Genomic DNA, 13308 nt, shown 5'->3' on the forward strand with positions numbered 1-13308 from the left:
GAAGCCATCTCCTGGACTCGTCTCACTTCCCCGTCATAGCACACGGGCAGACTTTGGACACCAGAATCCCAATCATCGATTGTCTATTGAACCGAAAGAACCCACCCGCCAGCTTCCACCCAGCTGACCCACCCTCTCAAACCCTCCAGCCACTGGTATGTAAGTACTCCGAAAAGGAAAGCCGAGAGATCCGAAACACCACTGCCACCGCCGCCGTCTATTACCCAAGTCGACACCAACCAGCCGCTGCTCGTCTTCGCAGTCAAGTCATTCCGTCGTTGAACCACAAGCGGGTACGTAATCGAAAGCAGTAATGCGGTGTTGAGACCGCAGTGGTGTGCAGTGCAACAGAACAAACACAAGTTGAGCAGAAAACGAACCATGAACCTCGTCATATGACGGTTTTGCTGGAGTCTCGGTTGAGGGACACTCATCGCAAAATCTCGACTCGACTGCCGTTGGATGATTTGAGCTAGTCTCTTCTTTTCCCATTGTTTTACCCCGTGTTTTGCTCTCATTTCTCCGGCTCCCCGGTTCCTTTCTTTTCCAAAATTTTCGTATTAATTGAAGTATCCTGATTTTTGGTTTATCCTAAAGTGTCGTTTTTTTAGGATGGTCCGCCGTGATGTCGTTAGGGTTTGCTAATTACAATAATGGGTGATGTTGGTGATGCGTATGCGTGTGTGGCTGAATGAACAGATTTGCGTATGTCGTCAACACTAAGCCTCGTGATGAGCGTTCTTGTCCTTGGCGCGAGTCGTCGATCTTCCTCGGCAGTTCTCTTTTCGAAACGGTGACTTGGCCTTGGTGTTGGGGCGCCTCTGCCTTCGTGTCTGCGCATCAAGCGGGGTTGAACGAATTGCTTCAGTCACTTTTCCTGCCGCCGTTGCCATTGGCCATAGACCTCGTGACGCGGCGTTCTGGCTCGACACTGTTGAGCGACGTCTTCTCGCTCTCCGCTGGGCTATCGCGCCCCCGCGGGATCGTCAGGCAGTTGATGCCTAGATACGCGCAGATGCTGTTAATCACCAAAACGGCCCACTTCGCATAGACAATTGCTGCAAAAACAAAGTAGGCCCGCAGGTACCACAACTCGAAGCTTTCCGTAACTTTCCAGCCGAGACCGAGGAATGGGAGATTGACGATGATGGCGCCCACAATCATGGGAACCAGCATGACGGTCCAGTACGGAAAAGGTTGGCGCGTAAGATGTGCCAGGATGATTTTCGTCGTCATGCGTCCGAAAACAAGGCTCATGATCAAGCACCAGAGAACAAGGTGCCCGCCAGTCTTTTGCTTCGAGTCCCAATCTTCAAGAATGAACGAATAAGGGCTACCAAGCCAAGCGCACGTCGTAGCGGTGAAAATGACAATCGGAGTCCATTCGTAGAAGACAGGGGCCACTGGGAGACCGTGGGCGCGCCGAGCCTTGACGACATTGACAACGCAAGCCGGAAGATGCGCAACGAAGAAGGAGCCGAGCAGGATTGGAATCCAAAATTCCCGGAATGTCGTCAGGGGCGAGATGTAGTTCTCCAAGGAGGGAAAGTAGCGGATGAGGGAGGATGACCAAATTTCAGGACCGTACTGCGCCGACATGATCATCATGGAACATGCGATAATCAGACCCTCTGTTCATTATGATCAGCGATTGAAGACACTTCGGGCACCACTGGCGCTCCAGTTCAAACTCATGGCTCACCTGTGGGGCCGTTGAAATATCCAAGGTAAAGCGTATGAGTATGGTAAGTTTCCCAAGTCGAGAAGAACATGGGCAAACAGGGAATCAGTGCAGTAAATGCGCCTGTCTTTGTTGCACCATAGCCCATGGCAGCTGTCTCGAGCAGGCTAGCAAGGGTGCAGTTGAGGGAGTCGATACCATGACTGCCAAGACGTCAGAACCAGGCAACAATTGTGTTTATACTTTCTTCTTCCTCATAGCGAAAAGTCCGGAGAGACATACTCGAAAAGCTCGCCCAGTCCACTCGAAGTGCCGGTCCGCCGAGCTTGCTTGCCATCGACGTTGTCCATGGTGGAGTACCTGCGAGGTCGGAATCAGTTTTTGCATGTGACTGGCGGGGCAGATGGTCGCACATCCAGAGACCGATCGCAAAGCTATAGTAGACCCATTTGGGTGCCTGTTTCCATGACACCAGTCAGACCAGATTATTTCCCAAGTGTAGCGTGGCGTGATTGCGCGCAGGGGGATCGTACCGGTCCCACGAGATCAGGGACGTATAGCTCGAGCAGCCCTACGTTGGCCAGGATGAAGAAGAAGCCGAGCAGCGTCACCATGTTCGGGGCGAGCCATAACGGCAGTATCTCGACAAAGGCATTCCACTACGTCCGGCAGGCAGCCGTCAACAGGTCTATTCGTCGAACGAGGGCGGGTAGGCGCATACGTAGTGCTTGAGGATATACCGCGAGATGTAGCTCTTGTCGACACTGGAGTACTTGTACGTCTTCAAATGAGCCAGGGCCTCCTCAGACACGCATTCATGGGCGGCCGTATCTGCAGCGGAGAAGGAATCGTCAGCAAGGGATTCGGCGCATGGAAGGAATGGATAGCTACATCGGCTCTGAATGTGGTCAGGAACCTGGGCCTCGAGGTCGCCGGACTTACTCTTCCCCATGCTGATAGGATCCTGGCTGCGGGCGACTGCGGGCAAAGGGAAGGTGGAGCGGAAAAAGAAGAAGCGGAAGCGCGATCCTTATGGTCTCACGCGGCCATGGACAGTGGCATCAGTGGTGATGCGCGTTGGGTGATCCAAGTTGTTGGCGGCCTCTCGGAGATTGATGTGGCCGAGGCAAAGGTCGCAGGGGTCTTTCCGCGCGGATTCGCACATGGCTGGTCCCGACCCGACCCTTGGTTTTCTCGTTTGCCCGTCGGGTAGGTCTGGGGAAACCGAACGAACGACGAACAAACACCTTCGATTCGATTCTCCCTACCGTACATACTGTACTCTGCAGTCGACCTCGCCATTACATCAATCCTCAGCATCAACCAGGCAGCCCTGCGGCAGCCATCTCTGACTCGTGCGAGCCGAGCCCCACGCTCAGCTTTTTTCGTCCGCTTTTTGCTCCTGGGCCTCGTCACCATCCCGGCATCTGTGGCTGATGATTTCATAGGGCAGTCATCCGGTCCTGCTCGGTCCGTCCCCTGGAGATGCACGTATCCTGTTTGGGAAGGTCTGCGGGAGCAGTACAGCTAGACAGGCACGTCAACTCCCAGCCGCTGTCAAGGACCCTGTCAACCCCGGATCGCCATCACCTTTACAGCAAGGAGCGCAGAATCATATGCAAGTGCAGAGCCGTCTTTCATTACTACATGTACTTGGTACAACTGCCATCGTTGCACAGCTTCATTACCCATGTCTCGTTACCGTCGTCATTTCATGGACCTTGGAAAGAACCCGGTCAACGCCAAGTCCAGTGCCGTCGTCTCTCGTCCCTGCAGTGGCGCCGAGTGGATTGAACCTTGAACAAACACCCAGAGATAAGGCCGTGGACGCCTCATCGCCCGGTGAAAGGGCTTGTGATGTCGTCCGCAGCGTTTCCAGCCGTTTCTCCAAGAGGATTGTTGAGGCTACCGCCGGCAAGGTTGCCAACGCCGTTCCTGATGTTCTTGATGTCCTCTTGGTCTGACGCTGGCATCTTGCTGATTTGGTCTGCTGGCTGTCAGCGCGAGCGTCGAGGCTGGCTGGAATCGCGTGCTTACCCTTGACCAGGTACGAGGCCTTGTTTTCACCCATGGTCTTCAGGGCCTTTTGTTCCAATTCACGGCGAATGGCCGGTGGAATGCCAAAGAAGTAGATGTAGGCTGAGAGCGCGGCGACGATGCCGGCGATGATGGAGACGACAGTGGTGGTGGTGGGCATGTTTGAAGAATTGGTCTTGGAATCAAGTAGCAGATGGGAACTATTGAACAGTCGAAGAGAGGTCAAGGCAGGAGTTGATCTGCCGAAGACAGGACACAGGTGAGGATATAAAGCTTTGGAGTTGGGCTATGACGTCTGCTTTCTTGGGATGCCGCGAAGCTGGAACCTGATTTCTGACCCGTCGCCATGTCCTGCCGCTGTTGCACGGCAGACCCAACGCGAGTTCCGCTTTCCAGAAAACGCGTGTCATGGCCGGATGGCTGTAGCGTCAAGCTGGGTACTGTAGGGTTCCTATGGACTTTGGTTGTGAATGATGCACCCGAGGGAAGAGGAATGGAGGGGCCCACGGAGCAGTAGTCAGGGTCCACCTCAGGTCAGGGGCGCCAGACGTACGATGAAGAGTCCCCGTCCTCAGCCACGGGGCGCAAAAGGCACAGAATCATGTCCACGACAGAGCATTGCGGCGGTGGTCTAGAGCGAAAGCAGGGCGTGGTGTAGGTCCGGGGCCAGCGCCTCAACTCAGCCAGGAAGCACGGGGGCTGCGATGCGCAGGGCGGAAACGGCAGCCCCGCCTTTGCCAAGCAGATACGAATGGGCGACCCTCGACCTGCACGCGCTACGCCTCGTCCATTTTCCATATTATTGCTTCGCTGTAGCTCCTTCTTCATTCGCCATCTCCCTTCTTCTCGTCCAGTCGACCGGCCTCAGTCTTCCACTCAGCTCTTCCTACATAGTGTTCGGGCCACGACCTGGCGTTGTTTCTCCTCCTCCGCAACTGTTTCAACCTCGTCCTCACCTAGACCCCTTCGCTTTACCTACATATTGCAGGCCTCCTCAGCCTGACGATAACACGTTACCCATCCTCCAATTCGACGCGCAACCTCAAGCGCAACACATCCTTCCGCAATGAGTCGTACGAGCCACCCGCGCCCTCACTCCCGTCGCATCTGCTCACCGTTTCTCCAGTTTCAGGCATGCTCAACCGGCTGCACGGCCAGCCCGAGAGCTACGACAAGAAGTTCGCTCCCCGCGCCCGCCCCAGCTTTCACGCATACTGAACGATGCCCACAGGTCCAGGTACCGCTTTGGAAAGACCCTGGGTGCCGGAACTTATGGAATTGTCCGCGAGGCCGAGTGCCCCGAGGGCCGAGTCGCCGTCAAGATCATCTTGAAGAAAAACATCAGGGGCAATGAGCAGATGGTGTATGATGAGCTGGAAATGCTGCAGCGTCTGAAGCACCCGCACATTGTCAGCTTTCATGACTGGTTCGAGTCCAAGGTATGAAACATGCCGTTTCGTTTCGCGCACCCCACCGCTCACCAGCTGCCCCTAGGACAAATACTACATCGTCACCCAATTGGCCACTGGAGGCGAGCTGTTCGACCGTATTTGTGAGAAGGGAAGGTTTACTGAAAAGGATGCCGCCGAGACTATCCGTCAAGTCTTGGACGCTGTCAATTATCTCCACCAAAACAACGTCGTCCACAGAGGTACGCCGGCTCCGACCGATTACTCCCCTTGACTTCACCTGACTGTACCTAGATCTCAAACCCGAGAACCTACTGTACCTCACCCGCGATGAAAACTCGTCCCTTGTGCTCGCCGACTTTGGTATCGCCAAGATGCTGGACTCTCCGGGGGAGCAGCTGACCACCATGGCCGGATCTTTCGGATACGCTGCCCCCGAGGTCATGATGAAGAAGGGCCACGGCAAGCCCGTGGATATGTGGTCTCTCGGAGTCATTACGTACACATTGCTGTGCGGTTACTCGCCTTTCCGCAGCGAGAGCCTGGCGGACTTGATTGAGGAATGCAAGAGCGGCCGTGTCATCTTCCACGAGCGTTACTGGAAGGATGTCAGTAAAGATGCCAAGGACTTTATCAACAGCCTCTTGCAACCGGACCCCAGCAAGCGTTCTACCAGCGAGGTGAGGACATGCCAACAGACCAAGGAAACTGCGGACTAACGTCGAAACAGGAAGCACTGGCCCACACCTGGCTCAAGGGCGAGACGGCCAGCGACCACAACTTGTTGCCCGAGATCCGTGCCTACGTTGCCAAGGCTCGTCTGCGTCGCGGCATCGAGCTTGTCAAGCTCGCGAATCGCATCGAGGCGCTCAAGATGCAAGAAGACGAAGCGGAGGACATGCCCGGCGAGGCAGACGTCCCCGCCAATGCAAAGGAGGCTGCAGGTGAGGCTCTTGCGGGACATGCGGTCGGTCAGGGACTTAAGGAAGCGTCAGAAGAACCGCAGGCGGCTCCTCACAAGAGGTCTCTGAGCAACTTTGCCAAGGGTGCCATTTTCCGAGAGGTTGTGCTGGCAAAGGTGCGCGAAATCAAGGAAAAAGAAGCACAGGAGAAGTTTGAGGAAGAGGCCAAGGGAAAGGGCCAATAAAGGTGACAGCTGGGACAGTGGATGAGTGGTATTGTTCCGGGGAATCGTGGCATGTGTAGAATGGCGGGCGGGCTCCCATGAAGTCTTTAAAGGAAGCAACGATACCCTGTAGGATGAACCAAATCAAAACACGTGAGGCACGAAGACGTACAATACACTCCATATGTGATGATGCCGGCGTAAATAGCGTTTAGCGGAAGAAAAGGGCGGCGATGTTTGGGGTTTAGGCAGGTCACGTGTAGCTGGACTTAGGGCCCAAACAAGCCAAACCACCTCTCTTGGCACCGAGATCGAACGCGCGATAGAGTTGCTGCGGGAAACACGCTGTCGCGCACCACGCATCCACCGAGGCGCGATACCCAGGCCTTCCAATCGTTTATCCCCAGGCGACGCATCTCGCCGCGACTGCATCAACAGACACCATGGAGAGCGCTTCGAAGCGCAAGGCCTCGGCCGCGGGCTCGCCCGAATCCGAGGGTCGCGCGTCCAAGAGACAGAGAATGCCGGTGAGTGCATGCGTTGCGACACCAAGTCTGGCGAGTCGAGTCGAGGCGGGCGCGGTGCATGGCGACGAGCAGTGTTCGGGGCCGGGTGATGGAAGAGTGAGGTGTTGAGCGGGAGAGCTTGACGCTTAACGGGCTTCGGCCTTGACCAGCACCAGGCAGTCCACCCACCCGCTCGCTCCCCTCTCCAAACCACCGCAGCCGGCGCCTGCAGCCCTCAAGATTACCCTGCCCGCTGCCACAACCGCTCAGGGAGCCTGAACCTGCGCCCTTCAACGCTGACAAGATGCCCCGCTCCAGGACGCCGACGCTGAGAGGGAGACGCCCGAGACGACCTTCGTCAAGGGCATCAAGTTCGTCGAGACCATGAAAGCCGCCAAAGACAAGAAGTGAGTGCTGCTTGCTATCGGGCCTAAGCTCCATGCCACATCCACTGCCCGACGCATCGACGCGACTGACCAATGCCACTTGCAGCGGTCGCCTCATAGCAACCAACTTCCTCGAGCTCCCCGATAGAGTACGTCGCCAGCCTACTATCCGTGGCGCCGCCCGCCATCTGCTAACCGCATCCCTCCACCAGGACTCTTTCCCCGAATACTACGAAGAAATCAAGCTCCCAATCGCTTTCAGCACCATCGAGGTACGCGCCCTTTCTCTCATTCGACTAGCCAAGCCGCACCGAAGGTCCATTGTCTGAAAGCATGCACACTTTCCAATTGGCTGGTAGAAGCTTCGGCTTAGGAGACAAGCGAAAAGATCTAAGGCTGCTGGACCAACTGGCATAAAACCCATTCACTGACACGGCATTGTTCCAGGCCAAGCTCCACAACCGGGAGTATTCCTCGCTTGCTGAACTCGAGGGTGATGTGAAGCGCATGGTCCATAATGCGAAACAGTTCAACGACAAGAAATCAGCAGTCTATGAAGATGCGGAGCGCATACGAAAGACAGCGTCGAACTTCATGGTTAAGAACAATCCGGCCTACAAGAATCCCTCCTACACGGCTGTCGCTACGCCCATCCCGGGCGAAGATGCAACGAACGGTCATGAACTCACAGCGAAGCGCCAGCTAAGTGAGCGGCCCAAACGGACTGCGTCCGCGACCGCGCCCCAGCCTGAAGTAGAGCCGGAATTGCAACCAGACCCGACACCTTCCAAGACTCGACACTCGGAACGGCAGCCTACCCCTGCCAAGGAAGCAGAAAAGGCTGAGACTGGCGAGACCGACTTTACCGGCAAGAATTTCCAAGAGGCTCAGGAAATGTTGATCAAGGAGTTTATCGAATACGTCGAACCTGAGTATGCTCACTGACGCACTGACGCGATGCGTGTTGCTTTGCGCTAACATTCTGTAGGAGCGGCCTTACTATCTACCAGCCTTTTGTACACCTGCCTTCGCGAAGTCTCAAGGAGTACTACTCCGCAATCAAAAATCCCATGTCTTTGGACCGAGTGCTCAAGAAGGTGCAAGGATTCATAGGTCGGTCACAAGGCTTCAGCGGTATTAGCGATTTCAAGACTTGGCACCAGCTCGAGGAATGCGTTTCTTTGATTTGGCGAAATGCGCGCGAATTCAATGAGGACGGAAGCGAGATTTTCAATCTTGCGGGCGAGTTTGAGGTACAATCACCCCCCAAGATAACCACGTTCACGCATTAGCCATGCTGACTTGAAACAGGAGCACTTCAAGCAACGGCTAGAAGACGCAAAAGAGAAAATCAAGGAACCTGCTAAAACAACACTGAGGTTGAACATGAATGCGCAGCAGCAGAAGCCTTCGGGCATCAAGCTGCGTCTGGGTGGCAACAAAAGCAGTCCAGCTCCACCCTCTGCACCCGATACTCCTGTCGTTGGAAGACGCCGCGCCACTCCAAATGTTATTGTTGACAACGACGCATTGGAGAGGCAAAAGCGCCTAGTAAACGCTGGCCTGTATGAACAACGACCATCTTCATCTGGTGGCCAGGTAAGCTTCAGCAATTGTGGCCAACCCCAGTATCTTACACTCGCAACAGGGAGCCTCTACTGGACGCAGTGGTTCAGCAGCATCTCCGGCACCAAACGGGGTGAAGAGCGAGACGCAGCCTGGACAGTCCCCCGCGCTCGAAACAATACGTCCCTCCAGCACCGCTCCAGACTCCAGACCCTCAACTTCTCAGCCAACGGCTTCAATGCCTCCCCCGAACAGCGCCACCCCTCGTCCACCCAGCGCTTCACCGTATACCAATGGCCATGTCCCAGTGCAGAAAAGTCATTCCTACACGGGCGGACCTTACCACCCTCAGAACGGACTTGACAACAAGTATCGTCAACCTGGAAACTGTAGGTTCAACCTAGTGGGACCTTTTCCTTGGCTAACACAGATTGCACCAATAGCTGCTGCCGATGCCCTTCTTCCCAATATCACCATCAACACTCATCCGCAGCTCAATGTTGCTCGACCGTTCAAATTCAACATTCCTGCTTCGCCAAAACTGACCGAACAATCCGTCACCGTTTCCCTACCCGGAACACACACTTCGATTCAGATACAACCACACGTCCCAGTCGCTCTGACACAGCGGCCTTGGCGAATTTTCGTCAGCGTAAACAACACCCGCATCAACCAGGTCACCAACCTGGAAATACGTGGTGAAAAGGGTCGCCCCGTCTACGAATCTCGCCTGCAGCCAGGTGTAAACCGTATCGAGATCGAGGTCATTGCGGCCACAGCGTCGGTAGCGGGCAAGCCGAAATCGGAGGGCGTGGAGCTTGAGAAGTGTATCATTTTCGTAAATCTAATGAGGCCCTGAGGACCAGATGGAAGATGAGATCTATACGGATCGGAACAACAAGCGGAAGCGGAGTTCAGGCCGCTTTTCCCTCTGATGTTGGCGGTCGTTTCGAGCGTCGGATGCGTCCCCCTGCCCAACGATATCCAAAGTATGGAATCGCCTCACCGGCTGGCGCTCCCACAACGAGTCACGACGACAACGACAAACGAACGCCTGCCTCATCAACACCAACATTCTCTTCTATCTCGTCGCTTACCAGCCTGTTGCTCTCATATTGCTCTATCCCCAGTCGCTCTCGAGCGACGGTGGAGCAAAGCACAGGCGCTGGTGTTTGTGTCCCTTGAATACTTTTCTCGTTTTTCTGTGTCCCCTTTCCAGTAGTGCGCCTCCTTATGGCCCTCTGTTTTCTGCATCTTCGGGGTCGTTCGGATCGGGGTTTCAAATGGTCGGTTGGTCGGTCGGTCGGTCGGCTTTGTGCGCCAAGAAGCAGCGCACTGGTCTTGAATGAATGTGTGCGCATAATGTGGGTGTGGGCGAAGGTAGGGGGCGCGTGGTTCAGACTTGGTGGGATTTCCAAGTCGTGTCGACGTGGGGTTTGAATGAAGCGGAGGCGAAATCGAAATGGAATTCAAGCGAGCTAGAAGTAGTATTCGAGAATAGGCGAGCAAGCAAGAAAGCAAGCAGTGTGCCAAGATGGAGAGACGAGCCCTCGTCTTCGCTTTTGTGTGTCTTGTCTCTGCTTGGATGGCTGTCTGTCTGCCCATCTGGCGCATGGAGACGCCGCGGGCACCCGACTGCTCTGCTTTAGAAGCGCGTGTCACAGCAAAATGGATAACAAAAGGCTTGATGACCATTTAAATGATGCTTGAGCGTAATCTACATGTCTCTCTTTCTCTTTCACTGTCTTCCAGTCTGAAAGGGCGCGGCGAAGAAGAAGAAAGAGAAGAAAACGAAAAGGGTATAGAGTAAAAGTAGAAGTAGTAGCAGTAGCAGTTAGAAAAAGAAGCGGCGAAAATTTCGCTTTTGGAAAGGTCGTGGTGTGGTGGTCTCTTGAACAAGACTATTACTGCTACCTGCAATAAGACCATGATGATGAATGGGAGGAGGAGGAGGAGGATCCAACAAAGGGAAAAAGATTTGACTTGATCGAGAGCATGTATGTACGCATACGTACCGCTCCACAGAGGGCACAACAACATGCGCTCCCAAACAGAACAGAAGAACCCAACGCCGGGGCGCCATGCTCATCCAACAAGTTTTCCAAGTGGCATGCAAAACGCGCCATTGGATTCCAAAAGCGGGGGTGGGGTGTTAAAGAAAGGGGGAGCGAGAGTTGGAGGGAGCGAGTGGGTAGAGAGATAATTGATTGGTGTCGCAGAGAGGGGGCCGCTATCCTATGAATGAGGCACCTTCTCCAATCACAATCACACCTCATCCATCAAGTCTCTAATCTTGGCGTAAAAACTAGACGGATACTGGCGAATCTCGTCCTCCGTCGGCATGGGGCGCGACTGATCGCGGAAGCGGTCGGCGACGCGCTGAATGATCTGGCCGAGCAAGGCTTCGGGGATCTTCAAGTCGTCGCCGGCGTCTGGGTAGAGGAATTCGTCGCGCTCGCTGAGCATCTCGGGGATGGTGGGACGGCGCGACGGATCGCGTTGCAGGCAGCGCATGAGCGTTCGCCTCAGCCCAACGGGTATGCGCACGTCGCCCAGGCCGTGAGATGGGAACTCGATGCCGACGTTTGGGTTTACGATGGCCATGACGCGGTGAATTTGGTTCGCGATGTGTGCGAAGGGCGGACGGCCGTATACCATTTGGTATAGAATACATCCCAAGCTCCACACGTCACTCGGCTTGCCGAGCTTCATGCAGCGACCAAGGGAGGAGTCGCCATTGGGACCGTGGCGCGAGCTTGCGTTGGCGTCCTGGAGGGATTCGGGAGACATGTAGTTTGGTGTGCCAACGTGGGAGTCCCGATGAACGTTGACCGTGTGCTCAATGTCGATGGCATTCGCAATGCCAAAGTCAATGAGCTTCAGACGGCCTTGAATCAGCAGGAAATTGGCTGGTTTGAGATCCGAGTGGACAATGTCGTGTTCGTGTACAGATGCGACGCATTCGAGCATTTCCTTCCAGTAGTACCGTGTAAAGGAAAGATCCAGGCGAGCGTCTTCTGGATCAATCTTCATGCGTAATATCCTCGCCAAGTCGGATTCTCCAATGTCCATAAGCTATACTGCATGTTAGCCAACTCGACCTTGTCCAGCTGTTTGGTTTTTCACTCACCACACTCAGGATTTGCTTCTCTTCGTCCACCTCCCAATCAAACAATCGTACAACCCTCTCAACGCCCTCTAATTTTCGCAACAAGTCGATTTCGCCTTTGTATCCTCGGACTGCGTTTTCATCTGCATCCTCCAGCTTTACTCTTTTGAGCGCGAACAATTTCCCGTTTTCAGCCATAACTCGGTAGACGTCCGAGCTTCCTCCCTTTCCAATTCTGCCAATTTCTTGATACGGCTTGCCATTGACCATGAATGCCCTTCGTCGTTTCTTTTGCTTCACCGTCGAGGCCCCGGCAGCGGAAGTTGCTGTTTCCAAGACTGACATTTTTGGCGGTGGCGGCGGCGCAGGACGAAGCGGAGTGTTCACACTGACGGGAGCTAATGGGGCCGGTTTGTGGTCCTGATTTGATGAAGGCCTTGAAATCCTGTCGGCCTTCATGACGGAATCCTTCAGACTCGAATCTTTCAACATGGAGTCGACTTTACTTGACGAATTGACTCGCATGACGGATTCTGCCTTTGCGTGTGCGACGTTTACATTTTCTTGGTCTTGCGAAGGGCTTGTGATGCGCACAATCCGTGGGCTACTGGCTCTCGCTTGAGGGCTACGGGCTTGCGGACTGCCTCCATGCTGCAAGTCCATGTTGTCGTCCATGATAGACTGCTGCTGCGGATCCTCGTCACCTTGCGGTGTCCGCCGCAACCGGCGCATCGGTGCACCGCGCAGCGGGACTCGCTTGATTCGCAGCGACGGTGCGGGCGTGATGCTGTCCTGCATGGGCGTATCCGTATGGCCAAGGGAATTTCTAGATATGCGGAGCTTCGGAGGTCCTCTGGCTTGACGATCAGGAGAGTTGGGTCCATCCTGACCGAGTAATGCGCGGGTATATGGATTCAGCTTCATAGGCGCTTCGATCTCGTCTTCATCTGAGCTGTCGCCAATGTCGATGCGTTGCATCATTGGCGCATTTGCGGTAAAGCCATGGGATTGTCCTAGAAGTGATATGGGCGATTCGCGCCTGCTTTGGTGCAGCGAGCTGTGCATTGAGCCCTGACGCGATATGCGCCCACCATTGCTGTACGAGGATAGAGGAGTCGGAGATGCGGCGGCCATGGAGGTCATGAGCGGCAGGCCAGATTATGTATGCGGATGTGCGAGACCAGTCAACCAGTGGTAGCGAATGTCGAGTTTGAGGGCTACCTTTCCATAGGGTATGCTGAGAGGCTGGGCAGGATGGCGGGTTTGTCGTTATGGTGTCGTCGCGTTGGGTTGATGGACTTCCTCGCCGAAGCGGCGCCTTCGCGAGATTTACGTGAGAGCCGACAAGCGGTCGGCTGCCGGGGCAACCACGACCAACAACATTGTTTGAACACGTGACGCCGCATTTTGGTCCCACCTCACCCGACCGGATTTGGCACCACCCACTTACAGCAGCTGTCGGGATCCTCATGAGACCATGGATAATAT

The 13308-nt window shown here is 54.9% G+C and overlaps 5 protein-coding genes across 5 annotated transcripts; 2 read left to right on the forward strand and 3 right to left on the reverse strand.

Annotated features, from left to right (window-relative positions):
- Positions 1–482: 482 nt before the first annotated feature.
- J3D65DRAFT_241076 (ethanolaminephosphotransferase 1) lies at positions 483–2999 on the reverse strand. Its single transcript, XM_066794761.1, has 7 exons — positions 2573–2999; positions 2403–2512; positions 2215–2340; positions 2095–2138; positions 1964–2041; positions 1703–1884; positions 483–1631 (listed from the first exon to the last, which is right to left on the reverse strand). The coding sequence occupies exons 1-7, from the start codon at positions 2631–2633 to the stop codon at positions 865–867; spliced, it is 1368 nt and encodes a 455-aa protein (XP_066657537.1). The 5' UTR covers positions 2634–2999; the 3' UTR covers positions 483–864.
- Positions 3000–3299: 300 nt separating this feature from the next.
- On the reverse strand, positions 3300–3963 carry J3D65DRAFT_615854 (uncharacterized protein). The gene is made up of 2 exons (XM_066799378.1): positions 3719–3963; positions 3300–3668 (listed from the first exon to the last, which is right to left on the reverse strand). Exons 1-2 carry the CDS (start codon positions 3876–3878, stop codon positions 3514–3516), a joined length of 315 nt encoding a protein of 104 aa, XP_066657538.1. The 5' UTR covers positions 3879–3963; the 3' UTR covers positions 3300–3513.
- Positions 3964–4464: 501 nt separating this feature from the next.
- Positions 4465–6485, forward strand: J3D65DRAFT_615860 (Ca/Cm-dependent protein kinase A). The gene is made up of 7 exons (XM_066799379.1): positions 4465–4791; positions 4845–4896; positions 4950–5157; positions 5213–5369; positions 5422–5807; positions 5858–6071; positions 6123–6485. The coding sequence occupies exons 1-7, from the start codon at positions 4785–4787 to the stop codon at positions 6272–6274; spliced, it is 1176 nt and encodes a 391-aa protein (XP_066657539.1). The 5' UTR covers positions 4465–4784; the 3' UTR covers positions 6275–6485.
- J3D65DRAFT_241059 (Bromodomain-containing protein) lies at positions 6486–9696 on the forward strand. The gene is made up of 9 exons (XM_066794759.1): positions 6486–6780; positions 7078–7166; positions 7252–7294; positions 7358–7417; positions 7593–8077; positions 8134–8398; positions 8457–8744; positions 8794–9100; positions 9155–9696. The coding sequence occupies exons 1-9, from the start codon at positions 6697–6699 to the stop codon at positions 9568–9570; spliced, it is 2037 nt and encodes a 678-aa protein (XP_066657540.1). The 5' UTR covers positions 6486–6696; the 3' UTR covers positions 9571–9696.
- A 1268-nt stretch (positions 9697–10964) lies between these two features.
- Positions 10965–13104, reverse strand: J3D65DRAFT_241064 (kinase-like domain-containing protein). The gene is made up of 2 exons (XM_066794760.1): positions 11842–13104; positions 10965–11786 (listed from the first exon to the last, which is right to left on the reverse strand). The coding sequence occupies exons 1-2, from the start codon at positions 12961–12963 to the stop codon at positions 10977–10979; spliced, it is 1932 nt and encodes a 643-aa protein (XP_066657541.1). The 5' UTR covers positions 12964–13104; the 3' UTR covers positions 10965–10976.
- Positions 13105–13308: the final 204 nt, after the last annotated feature.

The sequence above is a fragment of the Phyllosticta citribraziliensis genome, assembly GCF_038025025.1.
Source record: "Phyllosticta citribraziliensis strain CPC 17464 chromosome Unknown J3D65scaffold_3, whole genome shotgun sequence".
Taxonomy (NCBI): Eukaryota; Fungi; Ascomycota; class Dothideomycetes; order Botryosphaeriales; family Phyllostictaceae; genus Phyllosticta; species Phyllosticta citribraziliensis.